Genomic DNA, 24,751 nt, shown 5'->3' on the forward strand with positions numbered 1-24,751 from the left:
GACTTCATTATGAGATTTCATTGGCTGACAAATGTTAAATCAAAAGGAGTAATTGCCATTAAGCTTGAAAGAACATGCATGTTATACAAACTACCTCACAATAATGTTGTTCTTTGAATTGGATTTAGCATTTTTCTCTTTTTCTTTCCTCATTTTCCTAAAATCCAAACAGGCAAAGATATTATCATCTTAGCATTGTGTGGAACCTACGTTACTTGAGTAGGGTCTTTGACTTTTACCAAGGAGCTATTCATTTTGCATATAGAGACAATTTTTTAAAGTTATGAAGGTTAAAATATCAAGAACCGATAATATCTATAGAGGCCTTATTAAAGAACATAAGCTATTTTTATCACCGAACAAAATGGAAGAATATCAAAACTTGTCCGATGACAATTTTAAAAATCAATTTTTGAGAATCGTTCTTAAAAATGGTTTTAGTTATTTTTAAAAACTAAATTTTATTTAGAAATTTAATTCTTTAAAAACATTATAATGAACATAAAACTGTTTTTAAAAACATTTATCAACTAGGCACTAGGTCATTTTTACAATATTTTCCCTTTCTCCTTGGAATAAACCAGAAAGACATTGCTTATTTTTACCATGTTTCCTTTGCTTCCCTCTTTTTCCCAAGATCCAAACAGCCCAAGATGTGACACCCAACTCACAATAAAAAATTGAGGTAAACCAAAGGACTTGTTAGTTGTTATTTACTAAATGCCATGGAAATGACAATCTTATTCAATTTTTTCCCCCAAAAATTGTCCAATTTCTTAAGGCAATTCACCCATAAATCAATGCTCACAGGATCAAATTGTAAAGGATCTCGTTCCAAGTATCAGGAACTCCTGCAAGACACCAATGGCTGCAGTCCATTCCCGTTGGTCCTCCCAGGCCATACATAGAAGGATGACCATCTTTCCGCAGCAGTGAGAGGTTTGTTACATCCAGCAATAGTACTGGTTTCTTCATCTTACTTAGCACACCCTTCTGCACCCCCAAAGCCGGTGGCAGACCGCCCGGGTATGTCGAAACTAGCAGGGGTTCCTTCTCGTGGACGCAGTTCTTTGCACCAGGCTCACCCCAGCTCGTGCCACTGATTTCACAATCGTTAAAGTACTTTTTTTACTTTTAAAAGCAAAAACATATTATTAAAATATACGTTTTTTTATCCGTACTAAAATATTTGTAGTTAATATTTTTAAAAAAAAATTATTTTTGAAAGTAAATAATATACTATTTTAACATCATAAAAGCACTTTGAAATTAAATAATACTTGAGATAGTGAAATTTAAAATGTTTTCCAAATGCTGTTTTCATGTCTTCTCATGTAATACTTGTATATGTTTATATTACATTAACAAATATTTGGGGAATGTGAGAGCTTACTTGTAATGAGATGGAGAAACTCCTTGAAAGAAAACTTCAGATTTTGTAGGATCAATGTTTAAGTCTACCCAATTAGCCCAAGTTGTTAACGCCTCCTCAAAAGCAATCATTCGATCCATGTCCTTGAGTATCTTCTTTCCTGATTGAATGTAATCCCATCTACAAGATGTGGAGAAAAATTTTTAGGCATATAATACTAATAAAATATCGGATATAACACATTGGTATTAATGGTTAATACAATAATTTGAATGATTTGAATTTTAGAGATAAAATTTCTTGTTTTAAATGAAAAAATTTGAAAAATAGTATTAAGGTTTAGGACAAACGGTTGCATTGGTCCTCTTCTATTCCACCAATGCCAAGTATTGAAGATAAGCATGTCAATGTTTTTCCAAAGCTTGCCCCCCTGAATCGAGTCAAGTTTCAAGACTCTTCCGATTTTTTCATGTACGACATCTACTAGGTATACACTACGATCGAGCATCACTTTTACGTCATAATCCTGTAATATCATCCATGAATAGCAAAAAAGAATTAATATTTAGTCATTACATTTCATGATGTACAAATCATTTAATACACTCACAATTGATTGGTTCCCAAGTCAATTGAGATTATCTTTATCGATATAATATTTTAAGATGATATTGTTTTGATATCGACTTTTATGGTCTAAAAGTTATGAATATTCTATCATGACAAAAATTATAAAAGTTTTCAAATTTCATATTAGACAATAGATATGACTACTTGATAATATAGATAAAATTATTTTCTATCCTAATTGATGTGATTATGACATTACAAATGATCTTAAGACCCAAATTTTAAGTTCTTTGATAATTGCATTTGGTCAATTGTTGATAAACATTTAAACTTTAAAAAAAAACAAAACAAAATTGTCTATTTATATGAAATAACCTAATTTTCTGATTGATTTTTTTTATTTTGGGAGAGTGATATAGGACATAATTTATAACTTCACACAAAATCAAAAGTATTTATCTATGAAATAAATTGATTGGAAGTTTTATTATTTTTGAAAATAAAATGATATGATGAAAAAATTAATGGGGTTGGAGATTAGAGTATGATTTTGAAATAATGAAGGGAAATGGATGAGAAAGTGATGAATAGAAATTCCATTAATGTGGGCGGAAGCTCCCAACCAAGAAGTGGACCACCACTCACATGGTTGTTAAACCATGACAAAAAGATTCTCACCACCCAAACATGGTCTGTCTGGTCTTCTTGTCAAAATTAATAAAAACCAAATTCATGTGAAAAAAACAAAACAAAAAGGAGAAAGATGTGACCTCACCACTATCTATCACATTCTTGATGCAACTCCACCGTCACATGCTCCTTTTTATTTTAATTACATAACATAATAAAAAGATTTAGATTTTTTTTTAAAGCTCCATTTGATCACAAAAAAATATAGAAAAAATAAATAAATTAGTTGAAAAATCATATAGAATAAAACCTATTTGAAGATTTATATATTTTTTAAATGATTCATTCTTTGTATATAAATAAAAATAGAAAAATAAAGTCGATCATGTCCGTCAAAAAAATAATTTTCTTCCAACTTTTTACTTTTTTTTTTTCTTAAATATTTTTTTCTGATCTTTTAAAATGGGATCTTAAAATTTTAATGATATATATAATATCAATCATTAAGGATTTATTTGAATAATGAATAATTATATAATTTGGTTTAATAAAAATATAAACAAACAAATATAATGAAAATTATATATTTTTAAATTTTATATTCTCTACTATTTAGAGAGAAAAAAATTGAAAAAGCACGTAAAAACAATTATTAAGTGTAAACCAATATTTTTATTTTTTATTTTCTTTATCTCAAACTTTCTAAGATATTAAACAAACATAATGAATATCCATACTTAATCTAAAAATAAAATATTAATAAATCAAACATACCATGAATGTGAATGTGGAGACGTCACCAACTCTCATGACATTATATTGAGCTTGAGGAACAGAAGCATGAAGCATGCATGTGAGTGATTGCCATTGATTTCTACTCAATGAATCTCCGATAAACATTATGCTCTTTCCTCTAAATCTTTCTAAGAAATCTTGTCCATCAAATCTGCAAAATCAAAACTTAAAAAAAAAAATTATCAAGTTTTCTTATTCGAGTTTTGAAAATAAAACATGAAGTTCCAACTCTAAATCATTTATTTTAAATCTTGGTTATTATTGAAAAAAGGCTAAAAAATATAAAATAAATAAATAAATTTTTTAGTGTGCTTGACAATAAATTTTTAAAGTGTTTATTATATTTTTAATATTTAAAAATTTTTATTTTTTAAGTACTAAAAATATTAAAAATACTTTTTAAAATCACTGTCACATTGAAATAGATACAAAAAAAGATTCACCTCTTTTTTTCATCTTTATTTATTTTCTGTTCATTTTAATTCTTTTATTTGATTTATTTTGCAAAATAGAAAAAAAACCAATAATAAAAATTATTTTATGAAATTACACATCTTCAAATTAATGAATTTTAGATAAAAACAGAAAAATATTTTTGAAATTAAAATTTGTTCAATGACACTACTTATAATGATGAGCAATGATTACTAATTTATCTTAAGAAAAAAGTCAGAAAGGGAAAAATATGGTAATCATTGTAATGAAATGATGGCACTACTAATCAACTTATTTCTTTTTATTTTCACGTTATCATTTTAAAATAATTATTATGGTTTATATTATTATTAAATTTATTTTGCAATTATTTTATTATCATTTTACTAATATTAAGGGTAGTTATAATTTGACCCTTTTTAAATAAATGGCAAGAATAATTATTATGATGTTATTACATCATAAAAAAATCAAGCAATAAAAAATCACAATCCCAAGGCACCTCCACCGTACGACCCGTGAGCTTCATCGCATTAAGATATTTCTCTTCCACTCACCACATGGAAACACAGAATCTTTGTCATCATCACTATCAACAAAAGTGTAAAGTACCATCCCACGCGCACCTCTAGCACGTGTACTTTCTTAGCCAATCAGAAGTCAGGTTGACTTTTGCGTTTAAAAAATAATTTATTTTTTACATAAATATATGTAAATAAATAATATTTTTATAAACTTGATAAATAATTAAAATACTGAAAGAGATTTATGTAAAATAAATAAATTATATGTACAACATGTGAAAATAAATAATTCACATATTGTGACCTTTTTGAAGATTTTCATAAATATAAATAACCAATAAAAATATCATACAAATAATTAAAAATGCCACATTAACAGGTGGAATTTAAGGAAATATTGTTGGCAATAAAATAGGTAATAATAATTAATTATTGCATTTGGTTTAATATCAATTTTGGATCATTAATCATTACCTACAACATTAATGAGTCATAAAAAATAGCTATAAATTCAATATTTCAACCCATAAAATTACAACAAATATTTCTACCCTAATTATTAAAAAGCGACTAAAAAAACATAGACAATAATAATGAATAAAAAGTAAAAGTAGTTCCAAGTTATCACCATTTAATGATATTTATATAAGTATTAATTTGACTTTAATAAATATTATTTTTTCCTTAGAATATATGAAATTTGAATGATTTTTTTAGAGGGTTTTTTTTTTTTATTATTAGTATTTAAAAGTGTGGACTAAACATGCTATTTCCATAAAATATAAATGGGTTTTCTTTGAAAAGGATTTATTCTTTCAAAGTGAAAATTAGTTTGCATTTTGTGAGAAATATTCCTTGAAAATGCCTATAAATCCATTCACTCCACACTAAACCAAGTATTGCACGCACCACGGGGAACCAATACACAAATCAAAGAGAAACAGCAGAAAACCAATAAGAACAAAACCATACCAACACACAAATCCTAGAGGAGGAACCAATACACAACTCAGAGAGAGAGAGAGAGAGGGAGAGAGAGGGAGGATTTACCTCTGCAAAGCACAGCCCTGGGGCTGCCATCTGAACTTGAGATACAAATCATCCATGCGCCCATTCCTCCGGCAATTGAACTCCCTCTCTATGAATGGGCATTCCTCCGCCTTGTACAGAGGATATGTCTCATCCCTAACCCATATCCCTTGAAAAAAATCACACTTCTCCCCACTCCCAACCGCATTTCCAATACAGACAACAACAACAACAAAAATGAACAAAACACCCTGAACCCATGAACCCATTTCTCAATCTCAAGCTCCCCAAGAGAGAGAAACAGAGATGGGTTTTGTGTGGAATTCTACTCTAGTAAAGACCCATTTCCCATTTCCCATTTCCCATTTCCCATGTCTCAAGATTTCTATTTAATATATAGACAAAAGAAGGAGGATGTAGAAAGAGAGTAATGTTTCAATGTGGGTAAATGAGGAAGTGATTTGTCTCTGTTTTTCAAAAGAGGAAAGGACAACTTTGGGTGTGTTGTCATGTATGGTCACTATGGTGTGATAATATATTAATATGTACAGGAGATGCCCTGGATAATAAGGTGTCATGTGGACTTTTGACCAAAACTCAGCCAATGAGAGGCCCTTGGTTGGTTTCGTTTTCTCCATGGGATAACTACTTTTTCTTTCTTTTTTCATTTTCTGGATTTCTTAAATTTTTGAATTCATGTAACTATAAGTCCTTCGATAGTGTCAAATTGATACCTACCAAAAATTAAACCAATCTCAATATACCACTCAGGCAATGAGAGAGAGAGTTTTTTTATTTTTTATCTACTTGATAATGATTTGTCATATTATTAGATGGTACAAATTGAATAAAAAAAAAAAAAAGATAAGTACAATTTGCCTTAATTGAAAAGTTTTTTGGTTGACTATCCTAATCTATGGTTTGAAAGCATCAATGAAGGATTAATGGCTCTTATCACTAAATTCAATAGATGGAATGGGTAAACGATTTTTTTATTATTATTATTAATTAACCATGATTCTGCCATGGTTGGTAGTTTGTCTATTCTTTTCATATGAAGTGTAAATAAGTTTAATTTGTCTAAAATTTAAATAAAAATTGATGTAAAATAATAAAAGCATCATCCAAATCTTAAATTTCAAAGAAAAGTTAAGACCTTATCATATTATCAATTTGGATTGCCTCGTGTTTTCAATGTATAAAAACCTTGTTTGATAGTTATGAGTGTAATCATGTCCCAAAATGGTTTTAGAGTTATATTAAGAGTATATTTTGGAGTGATTTTAGAAAGGGTTTGTAACATTTCTAACATTTAAATGATAAAAAATTTTAAGTATTAAAAATATCAAAAGTGTTTCCTAAAATCATTATTATTGTTTTCATCATTTTTTCAATTTTGTTTTCCAAAACTTGTATACATATTTTTAATAAATCCAATTAGATAAAAGCATATGTTTTCAAATATTTACATTGTTTTCATTATTTTTACATTCAAATACAAGTTTTGAAAGTCATTCTTTTGGTCTAATTTATTGTTCATGCATAGCAAGACTAAGTTCCTGTTTGGATTTGCTTCCAACTAACCCAATCAGGTTGAACATTCAAGAGGAAGAATGAATTGGGTATCAATCAATTTTTCTACTAGACTAGATAATTGATAAAATTAAAGATTAAAATAAATGTCAGACAACAATTGGAATAAAATACAAGTAAAAAAGAAATATTCACTCGTTCTAACTTCTTTCTGAGCTTAAAATATATCCATTAATCCAAAAATCCCTTTGACCAACAATCTTTGATGAATGAACACAAAAGCTTCATAGTTTGATGAAGAAGCATTTCTTTCAAACACAACTTAAAACATATTTCCCAAACATACATTTTTTATCAAATTGAAAACTTTTGTCTGTAAAACCTATGGATTACAGGACATGAAAATATTTATACAAATTCAAAGAAATGCTATGCACCTGCCTTCATAAATGGTGTCAAAGAAGAACACAAAGAAGAATTGAAAGCCAACATTTAATCTCTCTTCTCCCAATATTCAGAATCCAAGTTGACTGGGTAGAGATCAGGGATGGATGAAGAAGCAGTCCATGGCCCATCTGGCATGCTCTGAGCCTTGCTCTCGCTCACACCCATTCTCTTTTCTTGGATGTGGCGATAATACTCCTTCATCTCCTTGAGCTTTAAGTCATCACTAGGAGCACTGGGATCAGAAACAATGTCCTGAACAGCAGTTCTGCCTTCAAGCATGCTCACAACTGATGACATAGCTGGCCTGACTGCTGAAGAGATGTTCGTGCACAGGAGAGCTATGTTGAGCATTGCCATGACCTCTTCCTTGTTGAAGTCTGGGCCCAATCTGGGGTCAACTAGATCCATTAAGCTCCCCTTCTCTTTTAAAGACAGTGCCTAGAAGTTGAGAAAGAAAGAAAATCCAATAAGAGAATTGCTCGTGTTTAACTCAAGCAATAGGGACTCAGGCTGCAAGACTATTTGTTTCAACATATGCTGAATGAAGCCATGGAAATGCCACAACCACATTGAATGAGATCAAAATTTGATATGTAATGAATGGAATATGCCCAGCTAGCCTGCTTCCCAGAAAGAGGCATGCCAATATAGGAGTTTCCTCAGAGTGGTCCAGGCAGGTCCTGGATGACGTCTTATTACTAATACGGTAATACCACACAATATAATTGAAGTCATTATACTACCTGCTTCTTCATTTAAGGTTGAAAAGGAAGCAATACATGTAAGTATTAGTAGTATTGGGGCAATTTCGGTTTGTCTGAGCAAATTTTTGTTCAAGAGAGCCTATTTGATCCATATAGAGTCATGAACTAGGAAAATGGTCCAAAGGATGCCATGAATCAGAATATAACTTCGGCCCAAGATAGGAAAATGTAGTTGCCATTATGTGATGATTATATATATATATAATTCAAGAGCCATGGTTAGGGGTTCATGATTTGGATCCTATTCACTTCCACTTTGATCAGGCTGGGAAAGCAGCTAGTCCTTGGTCGGTTCTAGTTAAGTTGCTTCACTCAGCAGATCTGCTAAAACAGCAGCATGACCTGCTACTGTTATGCAGAACTGCCCATTTCAAAACGAGGTTAAAGCATGTCTTTTGGCTGTAGAAAGTGATAGACAGAACCAGTGTGAGGGGATAAATTTATACTCTGGGTTCTCAACAGGTTTTACAGCTTGTAATTTGAACGATGAAGCCATCCATCCTTGAAGATGCTTCCCAACACAAATAAAAAACCATGCTGTTAAAATTATGCAATCAGCCTAAATGGATAAGAATGAGAAAATTCAGAGACAACAAATGCAAGAAAGAATGTTGTCAAAATTACCCGATCAAGAAGATAGATGGATTCTTCTTTTGGCCTATAAGTAACGTTGCTTCTTCCACTGACAATTTCCAAGGCAACAATTCCAAAACTGTAAACATCTGCTTTGTCGGTTAAATAGCCCCGCATTGCATATTCAGGTGCCATATATCCACTGCAAAATGAGAGTATGATTTTACACAAATTTTCCATTTGAAATGAAGGGTAAACACTGGTGATCAAAAGCAAAAAATTCTAGGATGTGGTTTCCAAAGTGATAACAGTGTCACTGCTTCCTATTTGAGCTAAAGGGAAAGATAAATAATGATACCGAAATTATCACAGCCATAAAAATCTGGGTTACCTGAATTCTGAAGCAGTAAAAAACCATTGACATCCATTCAAAAGAAAGGAAAAGGCCATTAACTAAAAATCAGGAGATAGTGACTCACAATGTACCAACAATCAGCGTGCTAATGTGGGTGTTATCCTCTTCATCAAGTTTGGCCAAACCAAAGTCAGATATTTTGGGGTTAAGATCCTTATCAAGAAGCACATTTGTGGCCTTGATGTCTCGGTGGACGATCTTCAGCCTTGATTCTTCATGAAGATAAGCCAACCCTCTTGCTATGCCAACACAGATCCTGTGTCTAGTTGGCCAATCCAATTGTAATTGACATTCTTCAGGGCCTAAATCATCATATCAACCAAAAGTTAGATGTAAGAAGCACAATCACACAAGTTCATATACATGTAGTTTTATAGCAGAAGCAATTGAGTAAAGCACGTAAGCAGATGTGAAAAAAAACAGACCAAACAAAGCACGAGCGAGGCTGTTATTTTCCATGTACTCATTTATCAGCAACAACTGATTTCCTTCTATACAACAGCCATAGAGCTTCACAAGATGAGGATGTTGAAGAGCAGAAATCATGCCTATCTCATTCACAAACTCACGGTTTCCTTCTTTTGATTTGGAAGAAAGCTGCTTCACTGCAATTATGGTGCCATCAGATAAGACGCCCTGCATTTCGAGAAATAATGTCCTCTCTTCAGTATAAAGTTTTATGAGAACAAACTGCTTACCAAACATCTTAAATGCATAAAATGAGGGAAAACTAATTCTTGTGCTGAATACCTTGTAAACAGAACCAAATCCACCTTCTCCAATTTTGTTGGCAGCATCAAAGTTGTTTGTGGCAGCCTTAATTTGCCTTAAGGTAAACAAACCAGTCTGCAGATCTAGACCCTTTAACTCTGTAGAAGAAGCCACGTTAGATAAGAAATATATCTAATAAAAAATTGCAATCATTTCTAAATTCCTAATAGTTTGAGAAGGATTTTGATGGATTATAACTGTATCTTCTACATCCAGAGAAATCAACCCTGATTAGATACCATGTTTTGGCATGAATGCCAGCAAACCAATCCACTGCTACGACATCAACAATCAAATGTTTTGATAGACAAATTTTTTCATAATCAATACCTTGTTCCAACGTATCTTTGCGCCTTAGGCAACCTCTCCACCAAAGGATGACTCCAGCCACAATGCCAACTACAACGCCAACAGATATACTACTGCTTCCATTTTCGGTAGGAGGTATAAAATCTGCAAGAAGAAAACAAAGTTAGAACCGATACACAGATGGAATGGATGCTTTTGGGCAAATGATGGCACAAAGAAAAACAAAATCCAACCGTTAGTGATGCTGAAAAAAGAGGCTAACAACAAAAAATATTTTATCAACATTAATTCTTCAGAGAGTTGAAGCTAAATAAACATGAAAAGATGCTCGAACTGTTGGAAAATTTCAGAAGAGCACCACATACAGAGCAATGAAATTTCCTGCGATATAGGTAGCATCCAAATATATATAGATATATCAAAACATACTTGTGCTAAACCCTTCAAAAATAATGAATCATGTCCATGTTGGTTCCAAGTGACCTAAAGAAAAGAGTTGTGCAGACTGAACCAAATCACTTAACAATAATAAATGTGTAATTTGAGAAAAAGTAGAAGAACAAACCCTTTTACATCCCAACTATTCAAAATTGTTGAACTACTAATTTTCCTAAAAGCTAAACCTTACCCTCCTTTACTACCCACATGTGGAGAGACAAATAGAATTTAGATTCATATCCAGTGGACAAAGATAGACAAAAGTTGGATTTTTATTCAACAAACAAATAAAGGAAATGCAAATTGCGGAGAGAAGGATCAAACCCAGGACCTCCCCCAAAACCAAGCTTTGAAATCATGTTCAACTACCAATTTTCCTGAAAGCTTAAGCTTGTAGGATTTGGGCTCAATATGCATATCATGCCTTTTAATAAAAATGATAAAGAAAATTCATAAAACAAGCTCAGAAAATGTGTGACGTACCAGGGGCCACAGAAATAGCTGATATAAGAGGACCATAAACTCCTCTAACTGGGATACCTGTAGTCCCTTTCCCAGCCCAATAGAAGCGAATTTCCAAGGTATTATTAGTCACAACTGCGGTAAAATATTTTAAGATTTCCTTGCTAACACCCCCTGCTTCATCCTCAATATTGAAATCCTTGAGAACCAGCTCATCCTGCAACAAACCACTCCAATTACAACTGAAATTTTCAAGGTGCTATAAATTGAAATGGTGTCCCAAGATTTCTCTAAAACTTTGTGCAAAAAAGTTGAATTTTTATATAGGTTAAAGTCAAGAACTCAAAATGGCTTGAATCCAAAATGCTAAAATTTCTTAATACTTTTTAAAATTAGAACTTTGGTTGGTGAACATGGAAGTAATGTGATTCATTACCTGAACATAAACATCAAACAAACGCCTTCCAAGGCTGCTATATGTTTTGTCATCAGTAAAGGTGATCTCTGCAAAGTGAAGCTTTACTGTGTAGTTTCCATTTTCCAGACAGAATCCATAATAAGTGAGAGACAGGGCGGAGAGGCGTGCGGTTGTATACAGTCCAGAATTTTCCATGGTGAGTCTAGACACGTTTGTCCCAATAAAGGAGTCCGTAGGACGGTCATCATCCATGAAGTGACCTGTGCTGCTGAATGCCCAGTTTGTTCTACTCTGATAGAACTTTGATGGTCCACCAGAATCTGTGTCATCTTCATATGTGGTATTTCCATCAACAATTACTTCTTTTCCACCACAATTTATGTGCATGGAGTAAAACTCTGGAAAAAAAACCTACAATAGATTGGTGAAATTGAACACGCAAAGAAAAATGATATTTAGAAAAAGGCACAAGAAAATACATCCATTAACCACCCTTCCCAAACTTTTACTTTAATCAGCAAACTTGTGACACTGTTTTGGACTGTATACCAATCCATTTTTAATAGACCATATGATCCCATGGAAAGATTTCAACCCCAAATGCATTAGCAATACCCTAAATGCACAGGGCAAAGCACAAGAAAGGAGAATGCCTATCTTGAAGAGATTTTGAGACACAGTGTGCTGAAATGTGGGTCCCTTACAAAGCTGGTCTGATCAGTGTTTTATCAGCACTAGAAGCACAAATTTTGAGTTGAAGCTTAATCAGACTCATCTCAAGTTATGGAAAGTGAAATTGATGACATTCTAAAATCCCTTTATATTCTTCCATTAATTTCATTCTTTTGTATTTCTTAATTAACAATGTCAAGATAGCATATGATATTTAAACTTACTTTTTGGGCAATTAAAGCTTCTCAAGCACGAGACAATTCCACTGAGAAAACAACGTAATGGCCAGAAAAAGTCAGCATCACAACATCATATTTGAATATTACATGACAAGGAAAGAATCGTAGTGCTAAAAAAAATTATTGGCTTCAGAAAACATTTATTTATTAAAATCCTTAAAATGGTAATTAGAAACTCACGAGTTATTTCCTCCTGATGAGCTTCCAAACAAATTTCTGTAGACAATATCATAGTATTGAAAGTTTAGATGCTAAACAGATGATTTTACACAGCAAATAATACAGAAAAGAAATATCTTATGTTAGATAAGAGTATTCTTACACACTCCGTTCCTGACATCCTCTTGAGCTTTCACTAGTAAAGTTATTGTATGAAAGATCACTGCACACAGTATTCACAGTTTAATTCATCATAGTTTTCCATGCAGAATGAACATCAAGTTAATAAATCATGACTTCACATGAACAGAATTGCATACATGGTATTTGATTATCTGAACCTTATTTCTAAATAACCCAAGAGATGAAGTGTCTTGTGCCATTAGCCATGCAACACACAACCAATAGCTCAGTTGTTCCTTTAGGAGTGGTCCTAAACCACTTTGAGCTATAGTGCAAAGAACAATTCCCCCAAGCCTAAAATACTCTACAATCCATCTATCCATCCTCACATATCACCCTCTTTTTTGTCTAGAATCCAAGTTATATGCAAAAGGGAGCAGAAATACGACTTATTGCTTTTGGTGGCAAGAGTTTTCAATGTGCAACAGCTGTTTGTGTAAAGTGTTGGAAATCAAGCCCACGTCGCCTTCCATCCTGTGCGTTCCTCCCCATATTTAGCATCCTCTGTTTACTTCCCTAAATTAGTGAAATATACTGCCTTTATTATAATTGATTTAGGAGTAATTCTAGCAAGGTAGTTTATTCACTTTCCATGTAAGAGTTTATTCTCTTTCCATGTAATAGTTTATTCACTTTCCATGTAAGAGTTTATTCTCTTTCCATGTAATAGTTTATTCACTTTCATGTAAGAGTTTATTCTCTTTCCATGTAAGGGAAATTCCGTCCGGTGATAGTATACCAGTCCGGAATTGTCTCATATCTGTAGGCTATTTATTTATGCTTTCTTTCATTGTAATAAGAGTATCATAGAATGAATTGAGTCTATGTTCCTCCATAGTTAGTCTTCAAATTCTTCATGGTATCAGAGCAGGTTTAATCCTGTCTCATCGTCTTCATCTTTAGTCGGTTTTTTTTTCTACTCAATTCTATTCTTCTAGGTTATGCCTAAATACGGTCCAGCCTTTGGAATGGCTACCAACTCATCATCCTCTACTTCTGATATCATCATCTCATCGTCTTCATCCTCTCATCAAATGGAAACCTCTCATCTGCCAATCACAGCCCATAAACTGAATGGGCAAAATTATTTGCAATGGTCTCAATCCATATTAATGTTTATACGGGGAAAGGAGAAAGATGACTACATCACCGGAGCTTCGGCGGCACCAGAAACCACAGCATCAACCTACAAGAAGTGGATAGCAGAAATAATATGGTCATGTCCTGGCTAGTCAACTCTATGACCCCTGACATTGGTGAAAATTTTCTGTCATTTGATACTGCCAAAGAAATCTGGGACATTGCAAAAGAAACTTTCTCAGACAAGGAAAACACATCTGAAATCATCCAGATTGAAGGCATCCTCCACGATTTGCGTCAAGGAAACCTTACGGTAACTGAATATTTCAATACTCTTACTCGTCTATGGCGTCAACTTGATACGTTTGAGGTTCATAACTGGAATTGTGTTACAGATGGTTTGTTGTATAAAAAGATTGTCGAAGGGAAACGTGTGTTTAAATTTTTGTTAGGTTTGAACAAAAATCTTGATGAAATCAGAGGAAGAATCATGGGAGTAAAACCTCTACCTAGCCTCAGAGAGGCATTCTCTGAAGTGCGTCGTGAAGAAAGTCGGAAAAATCTCATGATGGGATCCCATCAACAACTGAATATGGCAGAAAGCTCGGCTCTTAAGACTCAATTCGCTCCTTTTGACAACCGTCAAAAAATTAAAGGAGGTAGACCTTGGTGTGATCATTGCAGAAAGCCGGGACACTCAAGAGAAACTTGCTGGAAGATTCATGGAAAGCCAGTAGATTGGAAGCCACGTCAACCACTTGAGAAAGAAGGACGAGGCAATCATGTGGCTACCGATGAACAATCGCCACAACCTGAAGCTAGCCCTTTTAATAAGGAGCAAATGGAGATGCTTCAGAAACTACTGTCTCCTCTTTTGTCAGTACAGTCACAAACTGGCTCATCTTCCAACCAGCTCATTGGTTCCGGAACCTTGGCTCACAAAGGTAATTTTTTGAGTGCCTTTACTGTTGGTAAGAAACGTAAAAAACCTTGGATCGTGGACTCAGGAGCATCTGATCATATGACGGGAGATGCGACAATTTTTGATACATATAGCTCATGTCCAAATAATTTAACAGTCCGAATAGCAGATGGTTCACTATCAAAGGTTGCCGGAACAGGTTCAGTTGTGCTATCAAGGGATCTTACTCTCAACTCTGTTCTCCTTGTTCCTAACTTGGACTGTAATCTATTGTCAATTAGTAAACTCACTAAGGAAAAGAGTGTATTACTAATTTTTCCTCCACTCACTGTGAATTTCAGGATTTGGATTCGGGGAAGACGATTGGCAATGCTGAGGAATGCTCTGGACTCTACATCCTTAAGGAGCTCCATGATCCACAAGAACAACCTCAAATGGCAGTTGGTAGTAATTCTTTTTCGGTTTCATGTCAAAATAACGATAGTGCAATTATGTTGTGGCACTATCGCTTAGGTCATCCAAATGTTATGTATCTCAAGCATTTATTTCCTTCATTATTCATAAAAATCCAAAATCCTTTGAGTGCGAAATCTGTCAATTATCAAAGCAAGTCCGGTCTCATTTTCCCATTCAACCTATAAAGAGTCTAGTCCATTCTCAATGATTCATAGCGATATCTGGGGTCCGTCAAGAATAAAAGATGTAACTGGTACTAGGTGGTTTGTCTTATTCATAGATGATCACACTAGATTAACTTGGGTATTCCTCATGAAAGAAAAATCTGAAACGAGTCAAATTTCAAAAATTTTAAAAATATGATTCAGACCCAATTCCAGTCAAAAATACAAATTCTAAAGTCTGATAATGCTAGGGATTATTTCAACTCCATTCTAGGAGAATTTCTAGCACAAGAAGGGATAGTTCACTTAAGTTCATGTGTTGATACCCCACAACAAAACGGAATCGCTGAAAGGAAAAATAGGCATTTGTTAGAGGTGGCTAGATCACTAATGTTCTCCATGAATGTTCCAAAATTATTCTGGGGGCAAGCTGTCCTTACGGCAGCCTACCTCATCAATAGGATGCCGTCTAGGGTACTAAAATTCCAAACACCTTGTCAAACACTCCTAAAATCCTTTCCGACTACTCGTCTCATCTCCACCGTCCCACCCAAAATTTTCGGGTGCTCTGTTTTTGTTCATATCAATCAACAACATCGAAGTAAACTTGATCCTAGGTCACTCAAGTGCATCTTTCTTGGGTATTCTTCAAATCAAAAGGGTATAAGTGTTACTCTCCGGTCACAAGAAAATTCTACAATTCAATGGATGTCACATTTTTTGAAACCCAGCCTTACTATCCCAAAAACGATATTCAGGGGAGAATTCAACTCAGGAATATCGATTTGGGATCTTGAGTCATTCAGTGAGCCACAAATCATCACTGAAAATCACATTCCTCCAGAGTCATTTAATCAGCCCGAGTCCATTGTTGACTTGTGGGATAAGGAGCACATCCAAGAGGAAACGGAGGAAGGAGCACTTTCTCAACAAACCCATGAGGCTGAACCGGGTCCTAATCCAAGCAAACTTCCAGGTAACAACACTCCTGATGGTACTGTTGATTCCGAGTTAGAAAATGATATTCTTAATATGCCCATAGCTTGGAGGAAAGGAATTCGATCATGCACTCAGCATCCCATTGGAAATTTTATTTCTTATGATAAGCTATCACCTACGTTTCGTGCATTCACTTCTAGCATCACAGAGATACAAGTTCCTCGAATATTCAGGAAGCTTTCAAGTATCCTAAGTGGAAGGCGGCAGTCGATGAGGAAGTTCGGGCGCTGGAAAAGAATGGTACGTGGGAAATTACTGACCTCCCAAGAGGTAAGAAACCAGTTGGGTGTAAGTGGATTTTCACAGTAAAGTACAAGGCAGATGGTAATGTGGACAGGTATAAGGCTCGGTTGGTTGCCAAAGGATTCACCCAATCCTATGGCATTGACTATCAAGAAACTTTTGCTCCAGTTGCCAAGCTCAATACTGTTCGTGTACTTTTATCCTTGGCAGTTAATCTCGATTGGTCACTTCACCAACTTGATGTGAAGAATGCCTTCCTCAATGGTGACTTAGAGGAAGAAGTTACATGGACATTCCTGCTGGACTTGAGACGACATCAAACTTCAACAAGGTTTGCAGACTCCGAAAATCCTTGTATGGTCTCAAACAATCTCCCAGGGCCTGGTTTGAACGGTTCACTAAGGTAGTGAAAGGGTACGGATTCGTTCAATGTCAATCTGATCACACATTATTTGTGAAACACTTCCCAGAAGGGAAGCTGGCAATTATCATTGTATATGTGGACGACATAATTTTGACAGGTGATCATGAAGAGAAAATTGACTTACTTAAAAATTACTGACAAAGGAATTTGAGATCAAAGATCTTGGAAACCTCAAGTACTTTCTCGAATGGAGATTGCTAGGTCAAAGAAAGGTATAGCAGTCTCACAACGCAAATACGTTCTGGACTTATTGAATGAAACAGGAATGCTAGGATGCAAGCCGGCAGAAACACCTATGGATACAACTGTCAAACTGGAAGAAAGTGATGGAAGTACGCCAGTTGATAAAGGAAGATATCAACGTCTTGTGGGGAAACTCATCTATCTTTCTCATACAAGGCCAGACATCGGCTTCTCCGTTAGTGTGGTAAGTCAATTCATGAATAATCCAACCGAAAAACACATGACTGCTGTGATCAGAATATTGAGGTACCTCAAGATGACACCAGGAAAGGGTCTCTTCTTTCAAAGAACAACAAAGAAAGAGATTGAGATTTTTTCAGATGCAGATTGGGCAGGTTCAGTGACTGATCGGAGATCAACTTCAGGCTATTGTTCATTTGTTTGGGGGAACTTGGTTACATGGCGAAGCAAGAAACAGTCAGTGGTAGCTCGTAGCAGTGCTGAGGCAGAATTTCGTGCTATGGCACAAGGTATCTGCGAGGAATCTGGTTGAACAGGCTGTTAGAAGAATTACGGGTTCCATTGAAGCATCCCATGATGTTATACTGCGACAATCAAGCTGCCATCAGTATCGCTAAGAATCCGGTTCATCATGATCGAACTAAACACGTGGAGATAGATCGACACTTTATCAAGGAAAAGATTGAAGAAGGAGTTTTCAAAGTCAGCTACACTCCGACAAACTGTCAAACGGCTGACATTCTCACAAAAGCTCTTGCTCGAGTTAACTTCGAAGATCTGACAGGAAAACTTGGAATGATCAACATCTACAACGCGGCTTGAGGGGGAGTGTTGGAAATCAAGCCCACGTCGCCTTCCATCCTGTGCGTTCCTCCCCATATTTAGCATCCTCTGTTTACTTCCCTAAATTAGTGAAATATACTGCTTTATTATAATTGATTTAGGAGTAATTCTAGCAAGGTAGTTTATTCACTTTCCATGTAAGAGTTTATTCTCTTTCCATGTAATAGTTTATTCACTTCCATGTAAGAGTTTATTCTCTTTCCATGTAATAGTTTATTCACTTTCATGTAAGAGTTTATTCTCTTTCCATGTAAGGGAAATTCCGTCCGGTGATAGTATACCAGTCCGGAATTGTCTCATATCTGTAGGCTATTTATTTATGCTTTCTTTCATTGTAATAAGAGTATCATAGAATGAATTGAGTCTATGTTCCTCCATAGTTAGTCTACAAATTCTTCATAAAGGAATGAGGAAATCGTGTTTTGCATGAAAAATTCTGTATTATGTCCTCATACAAAGCATGAACAGTTTTAATCAGATTCCTTAATAGCACAGAATAAAAGAACAATTATCTCTTCCAAACTTTAGAACTAACAGAATGTTTGCTACCCAAATATTTGAAATATTAATCGATAATCAGAATTCATGGTGAAACATAGAATCAATATTCAAAGCCAAATTTATTTGCTGTAAGGATGCAAGTGTATGCCCATTAAAACTAATAAAAAATAGAAGCAAGAAAGTAATAAAAGCAAATTGATGGTTAACATGTGATGAGTAGAAACAAACAAACATAGCCACAACAATATATAAAGCATTTGAGAAAAAAATTTACTAGTTGTCTCCTCTTTTCAGCATCCAATCAGGCACGGCTCCAGTTAGCATGTTTCCGGTAAAATACCTACATAACATTGAGTTGTCCAACTTTAGTATTGCTCAAGTAGTTTTCTTCACTAGAGTAACATTTGAAGCATGATAGGAAAAACTTACTAGTAATTCCCCCTTCAAGGACCAAAATTTAGTTTTCAATCAATCAGAATGAATTCATCTGTCAATTGGCTCTTTATTCAGTGTGTTATGAAGGCTTTTAAAGCCAACATATGTGATTTAGTCACTCAATCAATTTGATCCTAGGCTCTAAAATCTCCTGGCTCATTTAGGCAATTAACTTGGTCTTTTAGATTTAACCTTTACTTGTAGCACATTGGACTTCTTTCTTCATTTAGACCATTAAACTCATCTTTCAAATTCAGTACTGAAGCCCAACCAATGTGGTTTAGTCTTAAAATCAATTCAACTCCACATCCTCTAAGCTTTCTTGGTTCATTTAGGCCATTACATTGGTTTTTCATTTCAGTCTGTCGATTATTAGGTAATTTCACCCCTTGGAATCAGCTTGAATAGTTGTCAAAACCTAAAGAAGAAATTTTTATATGAAAATACACTGCTTACATGTAATCTGCATTTGATAGACCGACAAAGCTGCTTGGAATTTCTCCAGTTAGTTTGTTAAAACTCAGATCTCTGCAAGAGAATCATAAACAGAATGCATTAAAAATTGCACTACCCCGAAAGAGTCGAACACCTGAGAATGGAAAAACAATACCAAGAAACCGAAATGACATGCTGAAATGAACAAATATGAAGTTTATGGAATTGTGTATGCATCATAACAATTTCTTAATAAGGCAAATAATACAAAGTAGGAGCTATGTCTCAAGCTCCTTCCACCACATAACCGTTTATGATTACCACTTGTCACTGGATACTGGCAGCTTATACATTGACCATCTGTTTTTCTTCTTGGCTCAAAATACTACTCTAGTTTCAGATGGTCTAAATTATCTGCAAGTAAAGATTCCCTTCCCACATTTTGTCCGATTAAGAATCTAGATCCCAGAAATTATGACAACTAAACTCATAAAGCCATCCACTTCAGAGAGACAAAATGGCTATTTATCAATTTTTACTTGATACGTCATGAAACATACATGCTGAATAGGCAGGTGCAAATAGCAATGTGTGAGCCCATGCAACAAGCAGGCTCCTACTTAGCAGTGAATATGACACTCAAAGAAGCATTTATGAAGTTATAGAAAAGCCAGACTACTAGGAGCCTTCTCGACATGTCTCCAGGGTCTTATTTTCTATCTATTCATACAAACAATGCAAGCTGTAAGCAGCTTATTCAAAATCCAAATTAGTCAAAACACAGAGATGCAGTGACCACTCAAGGAACATCACAAGCTATGCAAGAAGTCATAACATGAAACAATCTCCGAATTAGTAGAAAAACACGTTTCAAAGAATCTTAACAATTAGTCTGCAACAGGTAAAGGGGAAAAGATACTAAATATATACTGACAGGGTTTTCAATTTTGTCATTTCCCCAAGGTAATCGGGTAGCGGGCCAACAATATTGCAACTCCTCAATATCCTGCAATCAAATCAAATATATATCACCAAAAATCTCTGAAATATGTTCTATGTACTGTGTATTATCAAGGGCAATCTACTCACAGTGTTTTCAAGTTTCTCATATCACTCAATGGTGGAAAAGTTGCTTCAGTTCCATTCAGGTCACTGATTCTCCTGCACATAGAAATTTAATAAAAAATAAAAATATAATAATTTCAATCCATATAAATTATCAAAGCTATGGCATAGGAGAGCTTTACTCACAAGTCAGTTATTTTTGTCAAAAGGGCAATGCCAGAAGGAATCGGCCCACTGAAACCACTCCCTTGAATCACTCTGTCGGTAGCAAATTTCAATTAGAATATGTGATTATAAATGAAATCATGCCACTCATACCAACTCAAACATCAGATTCAACAAAGCTCTCACAATTTTTCAAGTTTTGTCCAGTTCTGTATAAAATTGGGTATCTTTCCTGTGAACTGATTATCTCCAACCCGACTGCATTGAATTAAAACAAAGATACAATAGCCCCAATCTCAGAATTCAACAAAAAAAAATGCTAATTTATGCATACAAAAACCCGAAAAAAGAAAAGACACTTCAAAATCTTACAAGTCCTTCAATGTGGTAAGCCCTGCAAATGTTTGTGGTAACTCCCCAGTGAAGTTGTTTGAGGTCAGAAGTCTTCAACAACGAAAAACACAACCAAACCAATAAACCCACCAGCGTTAATAATAAAAAAAAAACCGATAACACCCATAATTGGCAAAATCTACAAACAAAAGGGTCTTACATTCTCTCTATACTGGACAGATTCCCAAGCTCCTGAGGAAGAACCCCTGAAAGCTGATTGAACTCTACGGTTCTACGCATATCAAATCCAAAATTTTTGCATCAAAAAAAATAATTCTTAAAAGATCACACACTGAAAAGGGAAATGAATGGGTAATTAGAAATTCACAGGTTTGCAAGAGTAGAGATGTTTCCAAGCTCTTTGGGAATCGAACCCGTTAACCGGTTTCCGATCAGAGAACTGCAACAACACCCACATACCAAATTCAAAAAAAAAAATAAAAAATGAAATGCTTAAAGGTTCATATTGAATAAGCCATCAAAATTTCAACCATATATACAAAGATGGAGAGAAAGCATACATGTTTACTAGTTGCATTGTACCCCATTCTGGAGGGATTGAACCGTTGAGGTAGTTGCGGGTGAAGTCACTGTGACGTAGATGAATTACAGTTAAGTTAGTTGAAGTCCTAAGTGGGTAATTGAAGAAATGGGTGATGCCAAAATTGGCAGAAAAATTAAGTTAGAGAAATACTCACATTTCTTGGAGGTAAGGAAGCTTCACCAGCTCTGGTGGGAGAGATCCTGGGAGATTCTGAGTCTTGAGGACTCTACAATAGATAAGTACTCACGTTAACGGTTATTAATTAACTTATGATTGATTTGTATATTTTTTTCATTATTTTTCAAATATTCTATAAAGAAAAAAAAAAATTAGACTAGGTTGTTCATTACAAATTTTAAGGAAAAATACAAGAAATAAAATTTGAAAGAAAATAAAAAATTAATAAATTATTTTTATATATTATTTTAAATTTATTAAAATATTTTACCTGAATAATTTTAAAATATATAAATTTTTAATTAATTTTAATTATATTTAATTTTTTTTATACTTTTTATAAAAAAAAACCCTAAATATAGAAAAAATAATTTTTTTTTCATTTATTTTCTTTTCTTAGCATTTTTCTCGTACCAAATACATTAATAGTAACGCATCTTTATATTTTTGAAAATTAAAAACTATTTTTAAAAATAATTTTCAAATATATTCTAAAATTTTAACTTAGTAGAAAGCTTAACTTGATCCAAACACAATTCAAGAAACTAGATTCATAGGGTGTTATGTATACATTTTTAAGTTTTATTATTTATATTATAATTTTATTTGTTTATATTTAAATTTCATTATATCTCACGATACATATTTAATGGTCTTGATTTAGACCAGGATAGGTATAGCTTTGCATTTCCCGTCCGTATATATCCCCAAGGGCCCAACCTCACTTGGCTGCCGACATAAAAGAGGTGGGCCCATTGGACCTCAGTTCCTAATTGAGCCACAGGATAAGATTCTCCTTTCGAACTTTTTCCTAACATCCCAGAATGGGATCAGTCTGAAATTATTGGACCTGAAGGCCAATTTAGAAGTCAAAGTCAACACAACAAATTGGGCCCACCCACCTAACTCATTATTATAAATAAATAAAATTATATGATAGAAATATTAAAAAAACCATTGGAAAAATAAAATAAAAGAGTACCTAATATTCAAATGTCAATATTAAAATGAAATTTATTTATTCACTAAATATGGTCATTAATATTAAAACCTTCTTTTTATATAAGTTAGGTAAATTAGGGTGGATAGTGGAAGCCAACTATTCTATATATAGTCCTTCAATAAAATATTTCACATTAATTTATTTTCACATATAACATATTCTAAAATAATTGGAATGTGTTTTGGTATTAAAAAAAATGAAAATAGTATGAACCAAAAAATACATAAATTATATTATATTAAAGTTATATTTGTTTCCCATAAAATACTAAGAAAAAAAAAGAATCAAAATAGTTTTTTATATTTGATTTAACCATAAAAAATATAAAAAAAATCAAATATAATTAAAATTTATCAAAATTTTATATATTTTTAAATTATCTAGTTTATATATAATAAAAAGAAATAAATAAAATGAGTTTGAAGAAGTATGTAAAAATAATTTATTAAATTAAAAAAAAAAATCTTAACTTTTTATTTCCTTTTACGTTTTTTTCTCAACTTTGTTTCCTCAAATTTTGTGAGAACCAAATATAGGCTATAACTTTTGTTTTTTATTTAAAGTTTTAATAAACTTTGAAATATTTTATTTTTATTTTTTGAGTTATATGATTCAAAATTTATACAAATTCCGACGTATTTAGATTTCAAATTGAAAATAAAAACTTTATTTATAATCCGATGATTATAGTTTGTTTTCTTAATTGAATTGTAATTAAACTGACTCAATCCTTTTAGTAACTAAAAAAAATTGAGCAAATAAATAGAAGTTTAATTAACTTACATGCTAACAACGTGGCAAACAGTGTTGTTGGTGCAGCTACAAGTGACAGCATTTTCCGACCCCTTCACCGGATTCTTCGTCGCCCAACCCCACTCGCCGCCGCACGGATCCGCACTGAAGTTCCAGTCCGTCTTCCCCAGAGTTTTCGCGATCTCTTCCAGAGCTTCCACTGTAAAGTGTAATAATAATAAGATTGATTTTTGAGAGTATATATATATATATAGAACTATGAAAAATGAGGTAGAATGAATGGTAGTATCACCTTCATTATTTGGGAGGAGAGTTGCAGAGAAGGTGAGAGTTGTGAAGAAAGTGAAGGCAATGAGTAAAGAAGAGAGAAGGCTGTTAATGGAGGGCATGGTTTTAGGGTTGTTGCAGAGGAGGAGGGCTGGGGTTTGGAGGAGAAATAGAGGATAGATGAAGGGTTAAGTAGAGGGTCTCTGTCGTGTACGGGAGGAAAGAGAAAGAGAAAGAGAGAAGACTTCGATACATCGTAATATCGTACCACGGTTAATGATTTTACATTTGATTAATCAAAAAGCTTTTTTTTCGCAAGATAAAGTTTTTCAAAATAATATTTAAAACTTTTTTCAAATCCATATTTATACTAAAACAAAAACATAAGTTCAATGTCTTGGAAATTTTTACGTGTGAACTTATATAATCAATATGATAATGTCATAAATCAATATTATTTTATTTTTTGCATTGTGATCTATAATGTAATTGAACACATTATTACTTGATTTTTTATAGATTTATCTTAATTCATTTGACTGATTCATTAAGTCAAGTAATCTAAATTTTATGTGTGTAATGTGGTATATATGAATATATTTATTTATATATATACATAAAGGAAAAAGAAAGACTTTTGCTCTGTGTTGTTTTTCTCTTGAGGGTTGAAAGGGCACGTACTGCGAACTCGAATACACACACGGACTAAATTTTGGTGTAGAAAGGGAAGAGCTCATTGAACCTGGATTTTCACACCATTATGAACTAAGCGTATTATTTGATACCAGTGGAACACAAAAATGACTTTCCATGTGATTAATCAATGTAAACATTTCATCAATTGCCCTTTTACTGCATGCTTTAATTTCAACATGTGATATATCGTTATATTATACCGTAACCATGGTTATATCGTATTGTACCATGGTTAATGATTTTA

At 33.6% G+C, this 24,751-nt stretch overlaps 3 protein-coding genes across 4 annotated transcripts; 1 reads left to right on the plus strand and 2 right to left on the minus strand.

Moving 5' to 3' along the window:
• Nucleotides 1-680: 680 nt before the first annotated feature.
• Nucleotides 681-5,733, minus strand: LOC117908813 (protein trichome birefringence-like 41). Its single transcript, XM_034822586.1, has 5 exons — nucleotides 5,377-5,733; nucleotides 3,347-3,518; nucleotides 1,723-1,898; nucleotides 1,394-1,552; nucleotides 681-1,099 (listed from the first exon to the last, which is right to left on the minus strand). Exons 1-5 carry the CDS (start codon nucleotides 5,622-5,624, stop codon nucleotides 805-807), a joined length of 1,050 nt encoding a protein of 349 aa, XP_034678477.1. The 5' UTR covers nucleotides 5,625-5,733; the 3' UTR covers nucleotides 681-804.
• A 1,350-nt stretch (nucleotides 5,734-7,083) lies between these two features.
• Nucleotides 7,084-23,985, minus strand: LOC117908806 (probable leucine-rich repeat receptor-like serine/threonine-protein kinase At3g14840). 2 transcript variants are annotated; one of them, XM_034822575.1, is made up of 24 exons: nucleotides 23,837-23,985; nucleotides 23,575-23,743; nucleotides 21,766-21,837; nucleotides 21,589-21,657; nucleotides 21,396-21,467; nucleotides 21,228-21,299; nucleotides 21,047-21,118; nucleotides 20,861-20,932; nucleotides 20,696-20,767; nucleotides 20,534-20,605; nucleotides 20,379-20,450; nucleotides 19,466-19,537; nucleotides 18,849-18,914; nucleotides 12,719-12,778; nucleotides 12,577-12,612; nucleotides 12,382-12,422; nucleotides 11,504-11,883; nucleotides 11,089-11,284; nucleotides 10,189-10,311; nucleotides 9,838-9,956; nucleotides 9,513-9,723; nucleotides 9,152-9,389; nucleotides 8,724-8,874; nucleotides 7,084-7,773 (listed from the first exon to the last, which is right to left on the minus strand). In XM_034822575.1, the coding sequence occupies exons 1-24, from the start codon at nucleotides 23,931-23,933 to the stop codon at nucleotides 7,381-7,383; spliced, it is 2,997 nt and encodes a 998-aa protein (XP_034678466.1). In that variant the 5' UTR covers nucleotides 23,934-23,985; the 3' UTR covers nucleotides 7,084-7,380. The 2 variants fall into 2 exon arrangements, with proteins under 2 accessions (XP_034678466.1, XP_034678467.1); XM_034822576.1 differs by lacking the exon at nucleotides 18,849-18,914.
• Nucleotides 13,951-15,274, plus strand: LOC117908814. The gene is made up of 2 exons (XM_034822587.1): nucleotides 13,951-14,762; nucleotides 15,082-15,274. Exons 1-2 carry the CDS (start codon nucleotides 13,952-13,954, stop codon nucleotides 15,114-15,116), a joined length of 846 nt encoding a protein of 281 aa, XP_034678478.1. The 5' UTR covers nucleotide 13,951; the 3' UTR covers nucleotides 15,117-15,274.
• Nucleotides 23,986-24,751: the final 766 nt, after the last annotated feature.

This window comes from Vitis riparia, chromosome 19 (genome assembly GCF_004353265.1).
Source record: "Vitis riparia cultivar Riparia Gloire de Montpellier isolate 1030 chromosome 19, EGFV_Vit.rip_1.0, whole genome shotgun sequence".
NCBI classification, from domain to species: domain Eukaryota; kingdom Viridiplantae; phylum Streptophyta; class Magnoliopsida; order Vitales; family Vitaceae; genus Vitis; species Vitis riparia.